The 23724-nt window shown below is 41.2% G+C and overlaps 1 protein-coding gene across 1 annotated transcript in view; it reads left to right on the top strand.

Moving 5' to 3' along the window:
* The window catches only part of LOC133574692 (transmembrane protein 132C), a 685936-nt gene that overhangs the window by 375825 nt on the left and 286387 nt on the right, over positions 1 to 23724 (top strand). The window contains exon 4 of the mRNA XM_061926910.1: positions 20996 to 21139. Coding sequence (XP_061782894.1) covers positions 20996 to 21139 — 144 coding nt within the window. The remainder of the gene's footprint in view (positions 1 to 20995; positions 21140 to 23724) is intronic.

Genomic DNA, 23724 nt, shown 5'->3' on the forward strand with positions numbered 1-23724 from the left:
ACCAATATTTTGGTACAGGTACTAAAAGTATTTCGGTACTTTTTGGTACTTTTCGGTACTTTTGTAAATAAAAGGGACCACAAAAAAATGGCGGTATTGGCTTTATTTGAACAAAAAATCTTAGAGTACATTAAACATATGTTTCTTATTGCAAGTTTGTCCTTAAATAAAATAGTGAACATACAAGACAACTTGTCTTTTATTAGTAAGTAAGTAGGGATGTCCGATAATGGCTTTTTGCCGATATCCGATATTCCGATATTGTCCAACTCTTTAATTATCGATACCGATATCAACCGAAACTGATATATACAGTCGTGGAATTAACACATTATTATGCCTAAAATCCTTAATTAACCTTTATGAATTGTTTTACTTAAATATATATGTATATACATTAGTGTTGTAACGATACCAATATTTTGGTACAGGTACTAAAAGTATTTCGGTACTTTTTGGTACTTTTCGGTACTTTTGTAAATAAAAGGGACCACAAAAAAATGGCAGTATTGGCTTTATTTGAACAAAAAATCTTAGAGTACATTAAACATATGTTTCTTATTGCAAGTTTGTCCTTAAATAAAATAGTGAACATACAAGACAACTTGTCTTTTATTAGTAAGTAAGTAGGGATGTCCGATAATGGCTTTTTGCCGATATCCGATATTCCGATATTGTCCAACTCTTTAATTATCGATACCGATATCAACCGAAACTGATATATACAGTCGTGGAATTAACACATTATTATGCCTAATTTGGACAACCAGGTATGGTGAAGATAAGGTCCTTTTTTTAAATATTAATAAAATTAAACAAGATAAATAAATTAAAAACATTTTCTTGAATAAAAAATAAAATAAAATAATATAAAAACAGTTACATAGAAACTAGTAATTAATGAAAATGAGTAAAATTAACTGTTAATGGTTAGTACTATTAGTGGACCAGCAGCACGCACAATCATGTGTGCTTACGGACTGTATCCTTTGCAGACTGCATTGATATATATTGATATATAATGTAGGAACCAGAATATTAATAACAGAAAGAAACAACCCTTTTGTGTGAATGAGTGTAAATGGGGGAGGGAGTTTTTTTTGGGTTGGTGCACTAATTGTCAGTGTATCTTGTGTTTTTTAGGTTGATTTTAATTAAAAAAAAAAAAAAAAATACGAAACCGATAATTTCCGATATTACATTTTAAAGCATTTATCGGCCGATGATATCGGCAGGCCGATATTGTCGGACATCTCTATTTAAAATGTCCTTGTGAAGACGTCTCTGGCTCGGGTTCTTCTTGGACCACCAGAAAAGGCACAACACTCTCAGATGCAGCTTTTACAATCGTTTTAATTTTTCCTCACACAATGTCTTTTGGCTTTTCAGCTCTCTCTCCCATCCAATGTCTCTCCTGGCTTTTCAGCTCTCTCGCTCATGTGTCCTTGCTTCCTTGCTTTCCAGCTCAGCCCCCTCTCATGGTCTCCGACGCTGCTAATAAAGGAACAGGTGATTAGATAACTCGTTCCAGCTGAGTCATCCACTCACCTGTCTGCTGCTTCATGGCCGCAGGGAACGCGTGAACCACGCCCCCCTCCACAGTCCTCTTAAACTACGGACTTTATTTTATATTTTGTTGTTTTGTGTTTTTCTTTTTTGCTGAGGATTTGAGCATAGCTAAAGTTTTGTTTTAAAGAAGATTGACGGTTATCATTTTTTTTCACTATTATCTGTTTGGTTTGTTGACATTTTTCATGCATTGCACAGCTTTTATTTTTCTGTCAATACACTGTGATGCCTGTGTAACGCAGGGAGTACCTCAACCCTCCTGAATAGGTTCTACCTCTACCTGGTTTGTTGAGTTAGCACAGGATTAAGGCTATGTCTACACTAAGCCAGATAACCCCTTAAACAAATACTTATTTAACCGAAGCCCCGTTTCGGCCACACTAATTCATCGTTTAAGGTTCCCCTCCTTGGATAATTTTTTTACACGGGCAAGTGCGTCGTCTATTTCTTGAATCTACGGCTTTTAGCTTTGTATGGACTCATTGATCGTTTACAAAGTGAGTTCGGAGAGGAAGTGACGCCAGAAAGACTGCGTCCCACACAGGAAGTGACGTCAGAAAGAACGCGCCACAGCCAGCTTCATAATAAAGCGGTTTCGTAACTCAGAGCTAACCACTGGAAATATGGAGGCGAGTCATCCAGACATGCCCGTGTTTCTCCGTCCGTCTGTACAGACGCTTGTGGAAATCACACATGAATACCTCAAGAGAAGAAAACGCGCGGTTGCAGCTATTTGGGATACAACACATCTCAGACGGCAAGAGAACTTTCGAATGTCCAGGTCAGCTGTGATTCTACTTACCGAAAAACTTTGTCCATTTGTCGAAGGAGAGACTACGAGTATGCGGGCTCCCGTGGATGTGATAAAAAAAGGTATTGCGTGCTTTGTATTACCTGGCCGTCGAGGGAAGACTACGGAAAACAGCGAATGCTTTTGGACTGGCAAAGCAGACTGTATCAATTATTGTCCGCCATGTATGTCGCGGACTCAACGTCTAAGTCCAGAGTGTATAAAGTCACCAAAAACGAATGGCCAATTAAGGTGAAGGCAAAAGAGTGAGGAGCGTCCTGACCAGATATCTAGTTCCCGAGATTGATTGTTGTAAAATGATGGCTCAGGTGTGTTTCACTACAATAGGGCCCCACAGCACACTGGATTCCAGTTAATTGAAATACCACAACACTGGATATTGTTCAGATAAGTTGAATTTAAGAACTTGTACACATAGCAACACTGGAGGTGACTATGACGTGCGCATTTTCCGCGCATGCGTACTAGGTCGCGTTGCGCCGGTGGACGGAGGAGGGGGTCTTAAACAACCATTGTGTGTGTGTGGACAAGGATAAGGTTAGGTGGGTTTTACTATGGATAACCTTAGCCTTAGTGTAGAAGGGGACTAAGATGTAGAAATGACAAATAAGGTATTCGATACCTACAATAATTGGTATTTATTTTGTGTTTTGTTCAGTCCCAGATAGGCTGTGACTTACAGTTTAATTGCTTTGTAGATACACTGAGATTAGGTCTAAATGTATTGTGTTCTTCATGGTGTTTTTGCAACTGCACTAATTTATCCCCAGAATTTTTCAACTAACTTGAAGCGTTTTGTCAAGAGGATTATGTGTGATATGTACATCTTCAGTACGTGCTTGTTCTATTTTAGGCTAAATTAAAACAAAGAAAACAATCGGAAGTTGTCGTAGTTGTATTTTTAATTTATTAGGCCTTAATTTTACCAGCCCAGCCCATGCTGGAATAGATTTTCTTCCATGCGGCCCCTGAGCTCAAATGAGTTTGACACCCCTGGTTTAGTTTATTTCAACTTTTAATTTATGGGAAGCAGTGTCCTCTGCAGTGGACATTGGGATATGTTAAATCTCAGAAAAGTTAACTTAACAATTTAACTATGACTAACCTTACAAACTGATTTTTGGCTTCGCTGCCTTCAGATATATTTTCTGGGTGACAGTTTGTAAGGTGGCGACTTGTCCAGCGTGTTCCCTGCCTTCCGCCCGAGTGAATCTGGATAGGCACTTTTTTCCATAACTTAAGTTGAAGTTGTTCTCTTATTTTGGAAAACCTTGTTACATAGTTTAATGCATCCAGCGAGGCATCACAACAAAATTAGGCATAATAATGTGTTAATTCCACAACTGTATATATTGGTATCGGTTGATATAGGAATCGATAATTACGAGTTGGACAATATCAGATTATCGGATATCGGCAAAAAAGCAATTTTCAGACATCTCTATTTGAGATGTATCTCTTATGTTTGACTGCCATCTACTGGTCACACTTATCATTACACCATGTACCAAATAAAATAGTGTAGCATCCCGGAAGAGTTGTTATGTAGGGAATTCTGGGTATTTATTGTGTTGTGTTTATGTTGTGTTGCCGTGCAAATATTCTCCCAAAATGTGTTTGTCATTGTTGTTTAGTGTGGTTTCACAATAGACTTAGACTTAGACTTAGACTTCCTTTTTATTGTCATTCAAATTTGAACTTTACAGCACAGATAAGAACAACATTTCGTTACATAAGCTCATGGTAGTGTAGGATAAAAGAGCAATAAGGTGCATATATAAATAAATAAATATATATAAATAATGTATAAATATATATATAAAATAAATAAATATATATAAATATATATAAATAAATAAATAGATTACTGTACAGATAAATATATTGCACTTACAATATGGCACATATTTATGACAGTGTTGGCGTTGTTTATACGGCCACCCTTAGTGTGACATGTATGGCTGTTGAGTAAGCATGCCCTTCATTCGCTTGTTTTCCGGGGTGTTCAAAAATCAATATGATCATTACAAATATGTGTGGAGTCATACAGAGAGACATTTTTCTTGATATCTTCAACGTAAGACTCTTTCACCCCGTCCAACGCTACAAAAGCATTGAGGTGGGTAAGCCCAACCAAACATATATCTTACATGGGGCGCACGGGTTTATAAGGCGCACTATCGAGTTTTGAGAAAAATAAAGAAGGATTATAAGTGCCCCTTGTGCCTTATAGTCCGGTAAATACGGTAACAAATTGTACTTGTGCCCACATCTTTACCAAAATTTAAACGAAAGACAATTGGCACATTCAAACACTCAAATAAAAATGTTACTTATAATGTATGTTTGTTTATTTTATTACATTTTAGAAATACAACTTGAGTGTGTGTATAAATACTTTTTGAGCACATTCAACAACATAGTGATAATAATAATTGTAATAATTTTGGTCACAATATCTGTGATGTGAAATGTTAAAATGTTCCAATTTCTGTGGATACGCCATTAACAAACAAATTGGTAGTTCTGTGTATTCCTACAGTAGATTCTTGTGCTTCTATGATCACTCTGTTTCTATGATATGCATCAGATAACCAACTCCTCCAGCACAAACACATCTGAATTAGAAGTCAGAATGCATCTGACTCCAAAAGAGGTCATTAAAAGAGAACTTTAGATCTTTAGATTATCGTTTGCCTTGTAGTCCTTGGCCAAAGCTAGTGAGTCTGTGATTACTTTGCTCTTTCGACTCAGGGAGTGAAAAAAAAAAAGAAGTGGCCAGACGGCAATCAGCGCTCTCCCCCTATTTCACACCAGCAACCTTTATCTCGTCTGTCAGCAGCAACGAGCGGCACATCGGTTATTACCGCCTCCGTTGCCTGAAAAACATCAAAGAAACCAGTTTGAACACGGAGGATGTGGTGACTGTGGTCGTAAAGGTCGCTCCACAACTTTATATATACATATCCTTATTAGGGCTGTCAGAATGTTATTTAAACTAATCACCGTTTTTTTAAATTAATTATTCATGATTAATCACCATGTTGCCATGTTAAAGATTTGTCAATGAAGGCAACACATGATGTAAGTGTCTGTATTCAATCAATCAATCTGATTGATTGATTGATTGATTGATTGATTGAAGTGCCTGTATTAGCTATAATAGCCTACTATCAAAATGACTATGTGTCGCAGGCTGAAGCAAATCTTTGTTGACAGAAATGTTGAAATGTAATATTTATTCTACACATTTTTACAACAATAGAAACCATTAGTAAATCAGAGGCTACTCAGAAGGTGAGATAACTCCTGGAAATGACTGGCTTGTAATGGCCAAATGCAGGCCCGGCCCTAACCAATCTGGCGCCCTAGGCAAGATTTTAGGTGGCACCCCCCCACATCGGCAGTGAAGTGTACCGTATTTTCCACACCATAAGCCACCCTGGGTTATAAGCCGCGCCTTCAATGAACGGCATATTTCAAAACTTTGTCCACCTATAAGCCGCCCCGTGTTGTAAGCCGCATCTAACTGTGTTAAAGGGAATGTCAAAAAAACAGTCAGATAGGTCAGTCAAACTTTAATAATATATTAAAAACGAGCGTGATGTGGACGCGCATGGAGTTGTATATCAACATGGACGGAGCTGCGTGAAAAAAGCCACCCGGCCTCTTCGCGTAAACTTCCCTTAACCACTCGCTCATCTTTTCTTCATCCATCCATCCCTTCGAGTTAGCTTTTATGATGACGCCGGCTGGAAAGGTCTCTTTTGGCAAGGTCTTCCTTTTGAATATCACCATGGGTGGAAGTTTCTGGCCATTAGCATGGCAAGCTAGAACCACAGTGAAGGACGACTTCGCATTCCCTGTGGTGCGAATATTCACCGTACGTGCTCCCGTTGTATCCACAGTGCGGTTCACAGGAATATCAAAAGTCAGTGGAACCTCGTCCATGTTGATAATGTTCTCTGGCCGGATCTTTTTTTCAGCTATCTTGTTTTTACAATATGCACGGAAAGTAGCCAGCTTTTCTTGAAAGTCTTTAGGCAGTTGCTGTGAAATAGTAGTCCGTGTGCGGATGGAGAGATTGCGTCTTTTCATGAACCGGAAACCTGTCGCTTAGTAGGAGCCATTTTGTGGTCTTTACAGATGTAAACACACAAATGAAATGAAACGCAATATCCGGGGGCTTCTTCTTCTTCTACGGGGGCGGGTGGTTGCTTACAGTAGAAGAAGAAGCGCTTCCTCTTCTATGGGGGCGGGTGCTTACCTTGGCGGTTGCTTACTATAGAAGAAGAAGCGCTTCCTCTTCTACGGGGAAAAAAGATGGCGGCTGTTTACCGTAGTTGCGAGACCTAAACTTTATGAAAATTAATATTAATATTAATCCATATATAAGGCGCACCGGGTTATAAGCCGCACTGTCAGCTTTTGAGAAAATTTGTGGTTTTAGGCGCGGCTTATAGTGCGGAAAATACGGTATATACTCACAAGAAACCGAATAGCTTTGTCTTTGACCTTTTTTTTACTTAAAGAAAGCAAATTAACAATCAGCATAGTTAACAAGGTAAAAAAAATATGAATAAATAAATGAATGCAAAAAATAAAAAACGAATATATGAAATACAATATTTTTTACATACATATTGCTTAATTAACATTAATGTTGTGCACTTTAACAACTAGGCTTACAACTATACCTAATATATAAAGGGGTGGAAAAGTGACTATTACCTGCAGGGCAAACATTAGCTAACCAGAAGGCAATAACAATGTAAACAAAAAACACCTGCTTAAAAGATCTAATACAAATGTCCCTGAGGAATGTAAGGTGGGAGTACTGTAATTACCTAACGTTACATTATTATTTTCCATAACAATTTAGCCCCCTCCACAATATTAACCCGACGTTAAAACAGAACTAGCTATTTATTGATTAGCAATTGCCGAATAATGTAACATTAGCTTAATGCTAAAAAGCCAGGTTACTATCACATTCTGTAACAGACAAATAATTTCATGTAGGCTAACGTTACCTACCTGCTACCTCTGTCTTTTTCTCGTTTCTCCTCCTCTTTTCTCTTTTTTCTTCCCTGGGCACCTGACAGTTTTGGCCGTTTTGACATCTTGTGTTGATTTTTTGATGTGGTGACGTCCAAAAAGAGTCATGATACGGGAAGGGAGGGGGTGCACCGTGCGGGGGGGGGGGGGGGGGGGGGGGGTAATGTTGTAACAAATAATATTTCTATTATATAGGCTTTACTTTGCATTTTAATTAACGTGGGATTATTTTTTGTATTTAGAAATAATAGTACCAACTTTTTTTTTTTTTCTCCAACATTTGTGGCACTGGCGTGGCGCCCCCTGATGGACGGCGCCCTTAGCATTTGCCTATACGGCCTATGCCACGGGCCGGCCCTGGCCAAATGTATAGATGTGTGTCCAAGTTAAAGGAAACGGCAAGATGCCTTCTTCTAATGGATTTATTACAATCTTTAGGAAGCTAGGTAATGTTTGCTGTGGTTTGGAACAACATGGCACACAAACAACTTTCTGAAATGCAGCCAATATTACATACAGATAATGTGTCATGAGACATGCAAAACTAAATAATATACACAGAGGATAACAGTAAATTACTTTAAATTAAATGAGCTCAAATATACCTACAAATGAGGCATAATGATGCAATATGTACATACAGCTATCCTAAATAGCATGTTAGCATTGATTATCTTGCAGTCATGCACTGACCAAATATGCCTGATTAGCACTCCAACAAGTCAATAACATCAACAAAGCGCATCTTTGTGCATTCACGCACAGCATGGAACTGTTGGTGGACAAAATGAGACAAAGAAGGAGTGGAAGATTTTACATGTAAAACAAACTGTTGCGTCACAGTCCGCACTATGGTGAGTTCAAGGACCGCCAAAATTAGTAGGACAAAACGATGGTCACCAAATACTCTCATCAGTGAAGCATACATATTAAACAGTGGGCTTTCAAAACGTTATTTTACTATGTGTCACCTTTAGAAAACACTTGGCTCTCCAAGTACCACCATAATGACCAACATTAAAATGCAGTTGCGTAGTAGGACTAAGTATTCGTTAAAAACAAGGCAGAGGATTTATTTAACAAGAATATTTATTATTTATAGCCACTGAAACATTATACACAGATTGAACAGTAACACTGTGCTTTAATATTTTATTACGTTATTCTTAGGCGCACCACTAGATGGAGCCCACGTACCACTAGTGGGATGTCCAATGCTTTCTTTGGACTAATATTAAGCTCGCAAACCGAGAAAAATGTTGGGGAAAGGCTACAAAACTATTAAAAAGCACACAAGGTAGCAATTAGCACAGTGGCCTTGTGGTTAGAGTGTCTGCTCTGAGACTGGAAGGTTGTGAGTTCAAACCCCGGCCGAGTCATACCAAAGAATGCAACAATGGGACCCATTGCCTCCCTGCTTGGCACTCAGCATCAAGGGTTGGAATTGGGGGTTAAATCACCAAAGGATTCCCGAGCGTAGCCACCGCTGCTGCTCACTGCTCCCCTCACCTCCCAGGGGGTGAACATGGGGATGGGTCAAATGCAGAGGATAATTTCACAACACCTAGTGTGTTTGTGACTATCATTGGTACCTTAACTTTAACTTTAATAGTCAACAGCAGCACTGTTGACTATTAAATGAGCTGAATGAGCAGTGAGCACCGGAGATCGATAAGACCGCCCACAATGGATGTGCTGCCAGGCACAAAATGCCTGCCCTGCAGACACACAATGGTTGGATGAAACGTTCGTACAGAGAAAGGTTCGTACACCAAAGCACCTTTTTTTTTTCATCTGCCAATCGTAAATTCAAAAGTTCATGCACTGAGTGGTTCGTAAATTGAGGTTTGTAAATTGTATGTTTTTTAATAGCTTCAAATTAAATGAAAAAAAAATCTAATCAAGTTTAAGCCATGCTAATGCTATGTGTACAGTACATTACAGTCACTTTAAACATGACAATTTGGACGTTTCGGTTGTTCATTCTCTGTTTCGCTCATTGTTTCCTGTTTTGTGCTATTGTTTTGTTACGTCACATTCCGGTTTCCTGTTTGGGTTAGTTTTACATTCCATATTATGCTATATATTAGCTCCACGGATATAAGTAGATTAGCACTATTTGGTGTCACTCCCTCGGCACTAGTTTCTTCGTTTTGTGTTCTGCCTGCTATTTTCACTTGTTGCCTTATGTCAGGGGTCGGCAACCCAACATGTTGAAAGAGCCATATTGAACCGAAAATACAAAAAACAAATCTGTCTGGAGCCGCAAAAAGTTGAAAGCCTTATGTAAGTGTTATAATGAAGGCAACACATTAAGTTAGTGTCTCAAAGGGTTAGATAACTCCTGGAAATTACTGGCTTAAAACTGCCAAAGGTATAGATGTGTGTGCGCAAGTTAAAAGAAAGGACAGGCTGTCTTCTTCTAATGGATTTATTACAATCTTTGCATGCTGGGTAACGTTTGCTGTGGTCTGGAACAACATGGCACACAATCAGATGTGCAGCCAATATTACATACAGATAATGTGTCATGAGACATGCAAATATAAATTAAATACACAGAGGACATAAGTAAAGGCAATTAATACCTATAAACGAGGCATAATGATGGAACATGTACACACAGCTAACCTAAATAGCATGTTAGCATGGATTATTAGGATTCCACGTAGGCAATTACAAACCCCGTTTCCATATAAGTTGGGAAATTGTGTTAGATGTAAATATAAACGGAATACAATGATTTGCAAATCCCTTTCAACCCATATTCAATTGAATGCACTACAAAGACAAGATATTTGATGTTCAAACTCATAAACTTTATTTTTTTTTGCAAATAATTAACTTGGAATTTCATGGCTGCAACACGTGCTAAAGTAGTTGGGATAGGGCATGTTCACCACTGTGTTACATGGCCTTTCCTTTTAACAACACTCAGTAAACGTTTGGGAACTGAGGAGACACATTTTTTAAGCTTCTCAGGTGGAATTATTTCCCATTCTTGCTTGATGTACAGCTTAAGTTGTTCAACAGTCCGGGGGTCTCCGTTGTGGTATTTTAGGCTTCATAATGCGCCACACTTTTTTCAATGGGAGACAGGTCTGGACTACAGGCAGGCCAGTCTAGTACCCACCAGCCGATTTGTACACGTGGCTTGGCATGTTCTTGCTGAAATAAGCAGGGGAGTCCATGGTAACATTGCTTGGATGGCAACATGTGTTGCTTTAAAACTTGTATGTATCTTTCAGCATTAATGGCGCCTTCACAGATGTGTAAGTTACCCATGTCTTGGGCACTAATACACCCCCATACCATCACAGATGATGGCTTTTCAACTTTGCGCCTATAACAATCCGGATGGTTCTTTTCCTCTTTGGTCCGGAGGACACGACATGCACAGTTTCCAAAAACAATTTCAAATGTGGACTCGTCAGACCACAGAACACTTTTCCACTTTGTATCAGTCCATCTTAGATGAGCTCAGGCCCAGCGAAGCCGACTGCGTTTCTGGGTGTTGTTGATAAACGGTTTTCGCCTTGCATAGGAGAGTTTTAATTTGCACTTACAGATGTAGCGACCAATTGTAGTTACTGACAGTGGGTTTCTGAAGTGTTCCTGAGCCCATGTTGTGATATCCTTTACACACTGATGTTGCTTGTTGATGCAGTATAGCCTGAGGGATCGAAGGTCATGGGCTTAGCTGCTTACGTGCAGTGATTTCTCCAGATTCTCTGAACCCTTTGATGATATTACGGACCGTAGATGATGAAATCCCTAAATTCCTTGCAATAACTGGTTGAGAAAGGTTTTTCTTAAACTGTTCAACAATTTGCTCACACATTTGTTGACAAAGTGGTGACCCTCGCCCCATCCTTGTTTGTGATTGACTGAGCATTTCATGGAATCTACTTTTATACCCAATCATGGCACCCACCTGTTCCCAATTTGCCTGTTCACCACCAACTTCTTTGTCACGTGTTGCTGGCATCAAATTCTAAAGTTTAAATAAAAAAGTTTGTCAGTTTGAACATCAAATATGTTGTCTTTGTAGCATATTCAACTGAATATGGGTTGAAAATGATTCGTAAATCATTGTATTCTGTTTATATTTACATCTAACACAATTTCCCAACTTGTATGGAAACGGGGTTTGTAATATCAGGCTGTGCATGTTTGTGTCAGAATAATTGTATCTAAGTTATCACAAAACTTTGTGTTTCAATGAGTTCCCGGCGAGCAGACAAAAGCTGTCTTTCATCTTACCAACCAAAAGGCTTTCAAAACTCCACTGTGTAGGATGGGAAGCGACATGAAGGTGTCTGTTTCTTTGATCTATTGTAATCCACAGGAATATTTTGTCTTGACCCGAGATCTACAAAGCGGAGAAGAAGTAGGACCAGGCACCTTTTCTTTGAACTGTTTTGTAACCAAAGGCGACGGCTGTTTACGACCCACCTTCCTTTAGAAACAGCTGTTGCCATGTAATCAGGGAAAGTCCAAATATAAGAGGAGGCGTGCACCCTTTCGTCAGAGCGTGGTGGATGACTGTACAAAGAGTACAGCCCAGACGTTTCTCCTCAATGAGCTAAATTTAATTATGTCTCTGTTTAATTCCTTGCTTCTTGTCTGTTTAATAGATGTCATCAGTGTTTGAACCAGACAAAAAGCATACCAATTTTGAAATCAAGCCCTTTGCTTCTGGCGAGCCAAGCAGGAGCCTGAAGAAAGAATTTTCCTGCGGGAGGAAATCAGATGATGAGATATTTTGTCTTATGTAATGACGTGATTGTAAATACCTAAAAAAGTTTGACTTTGGCAGGTTATATTTATTTTTGCAATATTTCAAATGAACAGAGAAGCTTGTCAACATACATATCTTTTATAGATCCCATTCCTTTCCTATTCCACTCTTTAAAGATTGCATCTGTGTTTGAAGGGAGATAGGCGTGGTTACGCCACATAGGGGCGTGTATTGATGTCTTAGGAAGTTCACAAATATTTCTAATCTGTGTCAAAAAATATTGAGCATTAATTATTGTGTAATGCTCAGGTTGTGTGGCTTTTAATGATGCGCTTGTTTTAATTGTTTCAACAATTGTTATGTAATGAATTATATTGGTTACCACACACATTTCTGACGGCGTCATATTTTACTTTTACAAGCCTTATGCAGTTTTTGAATAAAGACGGACTCCATCCATCCATCCATCTTCTTCCGCTTATCCGAGGTCGGGTCGCGGGGGCAGAAGCCTAAGCAGGGAAGCCCAGACTTCCCTCTCCCCAGCCACTTCGTCCAGCTCTTCCCGGGGGATCCCGAGGCGTTCCCAGGCCAGCCAGGAGAGATAGTCTTCCCAACGTGTCCTGGGTCTTCCCCGTGGCCTCCTACCGGTCGGACGTGCCCGAAGCACCTCCCTAGGGAGACGTTCGGGTGGCATCCTGACCAGATGCCCGAACCACCTCATCTGGCTCCTCTCGATGTGGAGGAGCAGCGGCTTTACTTTGAGCTCCCCTCGGATGACGGAGCTTCTCACCCTAACTCTAAGGGAGAGCCCCGCCACCCGGCGGAGGAAACTAATTTCGGCCGCTTGTTCCCGTGATCTTGTCCTTTCGGTCATGACCCAAAGCTCATGACCATAGGTGAGGATGGGAACGTAGATCGACCGGTAAATCGAGAGCTTTGCCTTCCGGCTCAGCTCCTTCTTCACCACAACGGATCGATACAGCGTCCGCATTACTGAAGACGCCGCACCGATCCGCCTGTCGATCTCACAACCCACTCTTCCCTCACTCGTGAACAAGACTCCGAGGTACTTGAACTCCTCCACGTGGGGCAAGATCTCCTCCCCAACCCGGAGATGGCACTCCACCCTTTTCCAGGCGAGAACCATGGACTCGGACTTGGAGGTGCTGATTCCCATCCCAGTCGCTTCACACTCGGCTGTGAACCGATCCAGTGAGAGCTGAATATCTTGGCCAGATGAAGCCATCAGGACCACATCATCTGCAAAAAGCAGAGACCTAATCCTGCAGCCACCAAACCAGATACCCTCAACGCCCTGACTGCGCCTAGAAATTCTGTCCATAAAGGTTATGAAGAGAATCGGTGACAAAGGGCAGCCTTGGCGGTGTTCAACCCTCACTGGAAACGGACCAATGCGGACCAAGCTCTGACACTGATCGTACAGGGAGCGAACCGCCACAATAAGACAGTCCGTTACCCCATACTCTCTGAGCACTCCCCACAGGACTTCCCGGTCGAATGCCTTCTCCAAATCCACAAAGCACATGTAGACTGGTTGGGCAAACTCCCATGCACCCTCAAGGACCCTGCCGAGAGTATAGAGCTGGTCCACAGTTCCACGACCAGGACGAAAACCACACTGTTCCTCCTGAATCAGATTTTCGACTATACGGGGTAGCCTCCTCTCCAGTACACCTGAATAGACCTTACCGGGAAGGCTGAGGAGTGTGATCCCACGATAGTTAGAACACACCCTCCGGTTCCCCTTCTTAAAGAGAGGAACCACCACCCTGGTCTGCCAATCCAGAGGTACCGCCCCCGATGTCCACGCGATGTTGCAGAGTCTTGTCAACCAAGACAGCCCCACAACATCCAGAGCCTTAAGGAACTCCGGGCGGCTCTCATCCACCCCCGGGGCCTTGCCACCGAGGAGCTTTTTAACTACCTCGGCAACCTCAGCCCCAGAAATAGGAGAGCCCACCACAGATACCCCAGGCCCTGCTTCCTCATAGGAAGACGTGCTGGTAGGATTGAGGAGGTCTTCGAAGTACTCCCTCCACCGATCCACAACATCCGCAGTCGAGGTCAGCAGAACACCATCCTCACCATACACGGTGTTGACATTGCACTGCTTCCCCTTCCTGAGGCGGCGGATGGTGGTCCAGAATCGCTTTGAAGCCGTCCGGAAGTCGTTTTCCATGGCTTCCCCGAACTCCACCGATGTCCGAGTTTTTGCCTCCGCAACCGCTGAAGCCGCACATCGCTTGGCCTGTCGGTACCTGTCTGCTGCCTCCGGAGTCCTATGAGCCAAAAGAGCCCGATAGGACTCTTTCTTCAGCTTGACGGCATCCCTTACCGCTGGTGTCCACCGGCGGGTTCTAGGATTACCGCCACGACAGGCACCAACCACCTTGCGGCCACAGCTCCAATTGGCCGCCTCGACAATAGAGGCACGGGACATCGTCCACTCGGACTCAATGTCCAGTGCCTCCCTCGTGACATGTTCAAAGTTCTTCCGGAGGTGGGAATTGAAACTCTCTCTGACAGGAGACTCTGCCAGGCGTTCCCAGCAAACCCTCACAATGCGTTTGGGCCTGCCAGGTCTGTCCGGCATCCTCCCCCACCATTGCAGCCAACTCACCACCAGGTGGTGATCGGTAGAAAGCTCCGCCCCTCTCTTCACCCGAGTGTCCAAAACATGAGACCGCAAATCTGATGACACAACTACAAAGTCGATCATGGAACTGCGGCCGAGGGTGTCCTGGTGCCAAGTGCACATATGGACACCCTTATGTTTGAACATGGTGTTTATTATTGACAATCTGTGACGAGCACAAAAGTCCAATAACAAAACACCACTCGGGTTCAGATCCGGGCGGACATTCTTCCCAATCACGACTCTCCAGGTTTCACTGTCGTTGCCAACATGAGCGTTGAAGTCCCCCAGTAGAACGAGGGAATCACCCGGGGGAGCACTCTCCAGTACTCCATCGAGTGAATCCAAAAAGGGTGGGTACTCTGAGCTGCCGTTTGGCGCGTAAGCGCAAACAACAGTCAGGACCCGTCCCCCCACCCGAAGGCGGAGGGAGGCTACACTCTCGTCCACTGGGTTGAACTCCAACGTGCAGGCTTTGAGCCGGGGGGAAACAAGAATTGCCACCCCAGCCCGTCGCCTCTCACTGCCGGCAACGCCAGAGTGGAAGAGAGTCCAGCCCCTCTCAAGAGAACTGGTTCCAGAGCCCTTGCTGTGCGTCAAAGTGAGTCCGACTACATCTAGCCGGAACTTCTCCACTTCACGCACTAGCTCAGGCCCCATTCCCCCCCAGCGAGGTGACGTTCCACGTCCCAAGAGCTAGCTTATGTAGCCGAGGATCGGACCGCCAAGTGCCCTGCCTTCGGCTTCCGCCCAGCTCACACTACACCCGACCTCTATGGCCCCTGCTATGGGTGGTGAGCCCATTGGAGGGGGGACCCACATTGCCTCTTCGGGCTGTGCCCGGCCGGGCCCCATGGGGACAGGTGCTCGCCATCGTGCCCCACCTCCGGACCTGGCTCCAAAGGGGGGGCCCCGGTGACCCGCGTCTGGGCGAGGGAAATCTGGGTTCTTTGTTCGTGTTCTTCATAGAGGTCTTCGAGCTGCTCTTTGTCTGATCCCTCACCTAGGTCCAGTCTGCCTTGGAAGACCCTACCAGGGGGCATAGAAGCCCCCGGACAACATAGCTCCTAGGATCATTGGGACACGCAAATTCCTCTACCACGTTAAGGTGGCAGCTCAGAGAGGAGTAAAGAGAGGAGCAAAGACGGACTCCAATTATTAAAATATAGCAGGGGAAATAAAGTACATTATATTTGTCTTCAGTATTTATCTTCATTCTACTTATGTTGCAGATATCTGCCTCACCTGTCTCTTCCATCTTTTGACCGCGAAAGATATTCTGCCATTTTTGGCAGTAGTCTAAACAAGTGGAATGTGAAATTGGAAACATTGGAAGTAGGAGAAAGTAACAATGATATGATGGAAAGTTATATTGTTACACAACAAGGTAACCGAAAGTCATGTTACGCTGTGGGTGGTAGCTTTTGGCCGTAAATGAATAGTTTTTTTGTGCTCCATTGATTTAAAATTGTTCTTTGTCTGCTATACAGTGTCACATAAAAATGCCAGACTGTAATTGTGTGATAATTTATATGTTGTTAATGTTCTTTAAACCCAAAATGTCCAAAATAAGATAAGAATTATTATCCAACGTCATCATGGCTTTAGTGTTTTTGTTTATCAGCTTCCTTTTTTCTAAATGAATAAAGTAATTACATTGAGTAAAGGCTTCATAAAAGCATTTGGGATTTTTTTTCAGTCATGTTGTCCAAAATGGATGTGATCCAAGAATAGAAATCATTTTTGGCTGCAGTCTGCAACTTTTTTTTTAAGGAATGAATGTTTTTTGAATGTGTAACTGCTGACTTAATATCTTCCTCGCTTAGAGGATTTATGTCTGTGTAATGCAGAATTCTGCACCCTCTTTCAAGTAGTGTCTGGTAAAGGTCTTACCTCCCCTTTTCTTGACAAAATTGTGAGTTTCAGGAAGGGCGAGGAGCTTCAGACTCGATGAGAAGGTTTCACAGGAGGCAGCAGAGAAGACCGTTTTATCTAAATGATCAAATCAAAATCTCTCAGGCAATGTTGTCACGCTATTAAGACCACAATACTGTATAAAGATGACAAGATAAAAAGACCACTATATTGTACGTGCTCCCACATGCAAAAATATGACAGAAGGAATAAACAGCTTTTCTACTCATTCGTCAGACCGATCAGAAGCTGCAAGAATATTTTTTTTTCTCTTTAGTCGTTTTTGTTCGCCAAACCAAGATGCGTCCATGCGTCTGGGTTTAAACTGTGCAGCAAGTTCCAGTAGTTATTCAATTTGCTCACCTGCACTGTGCAGAGCATAATGGGAAATGTATTTTACTTCTCAGACAGGCTCACTCAATAGCGCCAGAAAAAAACTACACTGACAAAATTACTCCAAGTTCTCTTTTAATACTGTTACATGCCACAGCATTATTGTGACAATTTTAAAACAGCAATACCGCTGTATTTACAATACTGTTAAATACCCAAACAGCTGTGGCCATACAGCTCGATTTTTGTTTCATCTGACCACAGAACTTTCCTCCAGAAGGGCTTATCTTTGTCCATGTGATGTCAGATGAAACAAAAATTGAGCTGTTTGGCCACAATACCCAGCAATATGTTTGAAGGAGAAAAGGTGAGGCCTTTAATCCCAGGAACACCAAGCCTACCGTCAAGCATGGTGGTGGGAGTATTATGCTCTGGGACTGTTTTACTGCCAATGGAACTGGTGTTTTAAATGGGACAATGAAAAAGGAAGAGTACCTCCAAATTCTTCAAGATAACCTAAAATCACCAGCCCGGAGGTTGGGTCTTAGGCACAGTTGGGTGTTCCATCAGGACAATGACCCCAAACACACATCAAAAGTGGTAAAGGAATGTCTAAATCAGGCTAGAATTAAGGTTTTAGAATGGCCTTCCCTCAGTTCTGTGTGGACAATGCTGAAGTCCATGTCAGAAAACCAACACATTTAGCTGAACTGCACCAATTTTGTCAAGAGGAGTGGTCAAAAATTTAACCAGAAGCTTGCCAGAAGCTTGTGGATGGCTACCAAAAGCGCCTTATTGCAGTGAAACTTGCCAAGGGACATGTAACCAAATATTAACATTGCTGTATGTATACTTTTGACCCAGCAGATTTCCTCACATTTTCAGTAGACCCATAATAAATTCATAAAAGAACCAAACTTCATAAATGTTTTTTGTGACCAACAAGTATGTGCTCCAATCACTCTATCACAAAAAAATAAGAGTTGTAGAAAGTATTGGAAACTCAAGACAGCCATGACATTGTTTTTTACAAGTGTATGGAAACTTTTGATCGCGACTGTATTATTTCAGAATTTTTATGTGCGCCCAGAAAATGTGTCCCCAGTCATAAGTACGACACGAAATGCACAGATGATCAATTTGTATATTATCACTAATAAGCAGCGTAAGTGTGTAGTGTCCAAACACAGAAGTGTGGCCCCCTCTGAAGTCATGCGTGTGGTAGGGCAGTGTTTTTCAAGCTTTTTTGAGCCAAGGCACATTTTTTTCATTGAAAAAATCCGGAGGCACACCACCAGCAGAAATCATTAAAAAACGAAACTCAGTTGACAGTAAAAAGTCGTTGTCACAATTGTTGGATATGACTTTAAACCATAACCAACCATGCATCACTACAGCTCTTGTCTCAAAGTAGGTGTACTGTCACGACCTGTCACATCACGCCGTGACTTATTTTGAGTTTTTTGCTGTTTTTTGTGTGTAGTGTTTTAGTTCTTGTCTTGTGCTACTATTTTGGTGGCTTTTTCTCTTGTTTTGGTATTTTCCTGTAGCAGTTCCATGTCTTCCTTTGAGCGATATTTCCCGCATCTACTTTGTTTTAGCAATCAAGAATATTTAAGTTGTTTTTATCCTTCTTTGTGGGTACATTGTTGATTGTCATGTCATTTTCGGATGTATTTTGTGGACGCCGTCTTTGCTCCACAGTAAGTCTTTGCTGTCGTCCAGCATTCTGTTTTTGTTTACTTTGTAGCCAGCTCAGTTTTAGTTTCTTCTGCATAGACTTCCCTAAGCTTCAATGCCTTTTCTTAGGGGCACTCACCTTTTGTTTATTTTTGGTTTAAGCATTAGTTACCTTTTTACAAACCCCGTTTCCATATGAGTTGGGAAATTGTGTTAGATGTAAATATAAACGGAATACAATGATTTGCAACTCATTTTCAACCCATATTCAGTTGAATATGCTACAAAGACAACATATTTGATGTTCAAACTGATAAACATTTTTTTTTTGCAAATAATCATTAACTTTAGAATTTGATGCCAGCAACACGTGACAAAGAAGTTGGGAAAGGTGGCAATAAATACTGATAAAGTTGAGGAATGCTCATCAAACACTTATTTGGAACATCCCACATGTGAACAGGCAACTTGGGAACAGGTTGGTGCCATGATTGGGTATAAAAGTAGATTCCATGAAATGCTCAGTCATTCACAAACAAGGATGGGGCGAGGGTCACCACTTTGTCAACAAATGCATGAGCATATTGTTGAACAGTTTAAGAAAAACCTTTCTCAACCAGCTATTGCAAGAAATTTAGGGATTTCACCATCTACGGTCCGTAATATCATCTAAGGGTTCAGAGAATCTGGAGAAATCACTGCACGTAAGCAGCTAAGCCCGTGACCTTCGATCCCTCAGGCTGTACTGCATCAACAAGCAACATCAGTGTGTAAAGGATATCACCACATGGGCTCAGGAACACTTCAGAAACCCACTGTCAGTAATTACAGTTGGTCGCTACATCTGTAAGTGCAAGTTAAAACTCTCCTATGCAAGGCGAAAACCGTTTATCAACAACACCCAGAAACGCCGTCGGCCTCGCTGGGCCTGAGCTCATCTAAGACGGACTGATACAAAGTGGAAAAGTGTTCTGTAGTCTGAGGAGTCCACATTTCAAATTGTTTTTGGAAACTGTGAACATTGTGTCCTCCGGACCAAAGAGGAAAAGAACCATCCGGATTGTTATAGGCGCAAAGTTGAAAAGCCAGCATCTGTGTTGGTACGGGGGTGTATTAGTGCCCAAGACATGGGTAACTTACACATCTGTGAAGGCGCCATTAATGCTGAAAGGTACATACAGGTTTTGGAGCAACACATGTTGCCATCCAAGCAACGTTACCATGGACACGCCTGCTTATTTCTGCAAGACAATGCCAAGCCACGTGTTACATCAACGTGGCTTCATAGTAAAAGAGTGCGGGTACTAGACTGACCTGCTTGTAGTCCAGACCTGTCTCCCATTGAAAATGTGTGGCGCATTATGAAGCCTAAAATACCACAACGGAAACCCCCGGACTGTTGAACAACTTAAGCTGTACATCAAGCAAGAATGGGAAATAATTCCACCTGAGAAGCTTAAAAAATGTGTCTCCTCAGTTCCCAAACGTTTACTGAGTGTTGTTAAAAGGAAAGGCCATGTAACACAGTGGTGAGCAGGCCCTTTCCCAACTACTTTGACACGTGTTGCAGCCATGAAATTCTAAGTTAATTATTATTTGCAAAAAAAAAAAAAAAAGTTTATGAGTTTGAAGATCAAATATCTTGTCTTTGTCGTGCATTCAATTGAATATGGGTTGAAAATGATTTGCAAATCATTGTATTCCGTTTATATTTACATCTAACACAATTTCTCAACTCATATGGAAATGGGGTTTGTACCTTCACGCTGCCTCCCGCTGTTTCGGACATCTACAAAGCAATTAGCTACCGGCTGCCACCTACTGATATGGAAGAGTATTACACGATTGCTCTGCTGAGCGCTAGACAGCACCGACACTCAAGAACAACACATCATTTGCAGACTATAATTACTGGTTTGCAAAAAATATTTTTAACCGAAATAGGTGAAATGACATAGTCTCCCACGGCACACCAGACTGTATCTCACGCCGCAGCACAGTGGTTGAAAAACACTGGTATGGTACACAAATAATTGCTCTGGCGACATCCAGTGGACACATTTAGAAACAGCAGTTTATTTCATTCAAAAATTTCAGCTCACTTTTATTACTTAGCAAACTCATCTCATCAGGAAACCTGTTGGCGGGCCTGATTCGGCCCGCGGGCTGTACCTTTGACACACCTGCACTAGTACATTTAGTTTTAACTTGGTGAACTTGGTGTGTTTTCCAGGGTGAAGCTGAAGGACGGAGTGGCGTTCTTGGGGGCCAGAGCCAGTAACCCTGTGGTGTGGACGGTGAGTCAGGATGTCAGAAGTGAAGGTCACAGAGTCGTCACTCTGCACTGTCGAAGGAAGGAGAGCAGCTTCGGTCAAAGGTACGACTGACTGACCTACTGAAACAATCAATATGAGCTACTGAAATGTCAGGAGAACATCCTGCCGAACGACGAAAAGGAAGATTGTTCAATTTGTGAGGGGCCACAATGGGATCGAGCGTGACTCAGCATTAATTCTATGGTCTGGTGATGCAAACAAATACAAATTCATGAGTGTGAAGTATAATGTGTCATTTACAGTAGTGACCACCAAAGCATCACCTAACTGGCCTCCACAGATGGTCAATGGTCTGTGAGCGTTGAGTGGGAAGTGATCTAATTCCATTGCAAAGTCAACTGTGTGAACCACTAAACTACCAATAACCCCAAAATGCATATGCACTGTAGTGTATTTGCTCAAATATATAAAGCTTACCCATACCATATCTGTGTAATTACCTCATAGTTGTTTGGCGCTACCTCCTGATTTGTATTTATTCATCTCTATTAGATTTAGATTTATTGGTCCCCGTTGGGGAAATTCATTTTCACTTCCGTACATTTAAACAATAGACATTACACATCACGGACAAAAATAACAAAAAGACATCATACATGACCAACACATTTACATTTCTCTTTTCCCTTAATTTAGGTCGACCCAATTTTTTTCAGACGTTTATTTGAAAAACATACATACTTTTTATTGTATTTAAACTCCATCCTGGTAACTAATGTGTTTGTTTTACTGAAATGATTTTTAGTAAAAAAAAAGTACGTATTTGCAGTACATGTACATTTTTAAAAGTATGGCAAAAGGTTAGTAAAAGTTTGATGTGTTATCTCCCATTGTAATTAACACTTTGGCAAAATATCTCACAGACTGAAATCAGACTTTAAAGAGGAATTGCATTTTATTGTTTAATTTTGCCTATCATTCACAATCTTTATGAGCAGGGGTCCCCAAACTTTTTGACTCGTGGGCCGCATTGGGTTAAAAAAATTTGGCCGGGGGCCGGGCTGTATATATATATATATATATATATATATATATATATATATATATATATATATATATATATATATATATATATATATATATATGTGTACATATATATATATATATATATATATATATATATATATATATATATATATATATATATATATATATATATATATGCATATATGTATATATATATATATATATATATATATATATATATATATATATATATATATATATATATATATATATATATGTTTATATATATATATATATATATATATATATATATATATATATATATATATATATATATATATATATATATATATATATACACACATATACATTGTCTTTTTAATCCGTTTTGACATGTAACATTGTCATGTTATCGATGGGAAAATTAATTTTTAGACAATAGGATTTGCCTGAGCGGCTAGGAGACACCGAGAGTAACAAGCGGTAGAAAATGGATTAGAGAGGAAAGATTAAAAAAATAAATGAAAAAAATGTTTTACTTGGGACTTCCTGTGGGCCGGATTTTTGATGCTGGGGGGCCGGATCCGGCCCGCGGGCCGTAGTTTGGGGACCCCTGCTTATGAGAGACAAGAACACATATTTTTTTTATTTTTAGGATTCTAAAGATAGAAAAATGCTCACAAGATATAGATAACATTGTAGCGAGGAGTCACCCATGTTGCTTTCAAAGCCCTGTTAAAAAAAAAAAATCCAAAACCTCCATTAACGTTTTAGATACATGATGTAAAACAGTGGAACCTCGATTCACGAACGCCTCTATTTGCGTTCTTTTTGGTCTACAAATGTTAAGATGGACCCAAATATTTCTTATGCGCGACCAATGTCTCTGTGTACGGTCATTTCATTCATTTGCTTATTTAGTTATTAATTTTGTTTGCCAATGGATACTTAATGGAGGCTGCCGTTTTGATGACAACACTTCCTGTTAACCACCATTTTGAAGAGGCCGCCCCTGACGCCACATCCTGTTTATGTTTTGCTCTGAGTACTAGCCTAGCAATGCCGCCAATGGGACATGGATTGGCTCACATGTACGGCAAAAACAAAAACACAATTGCACCAATTATAAAAAAAATAAATTTTAATTAGGGATGTCCGATAATATCGGACTGCCGATATTGTCGGCCGATAAATGCTTTAAAATGTAATGTCAAAAATGATCGGTATCAGTTTCAAAATTATCGGTATCAGTTTCAAAAAGTAAAATGTATGACTTTTTAAAACGCCGCTATGTACACAGACGCAGGGAGAAGTACAGAGCGCCAGTAAACCTTAAAGGCACTGCCTTTGCGTGCCGGCCCAGTCACATAATATCTATGACTTTTCACACACACATGTGAATGCCAAGCATACTTGGTCAACAGCCATACAGGTCACACTAAGGGTGGCCGTATAAACAACTTTAACACTGTTACAAATATGCGCCACACTGTAACACAACATAAACACAACAGAACAAATACCCAGAACCCCTTGCAGCACTAACTCTTCCGGGACGCTACAATATGCACCCCCCGCTACCCCCCCCCCCCACCTCAAACCTCAACCCCCTACCCCCCCAACCCCACCCACCTCAACCTCCTCATGCTCTCTCAGGGAG

The sequence above is a fragment of the Nerophis lumbriciformis genome, linkage group LG32, assembly GCF_033978685.3.
Source record: "Nerophis lumbriciformis linkage group LG32, RoL_Nlum_v2.1, whole genome shotgun sequence".
Lineage (NCBI taxonomy): Eukaryota > Metazoa > Chordata > Actinopteri > Syngnathiformes > Syngnathidae > Nerophis > Nerophis lumbriciformis.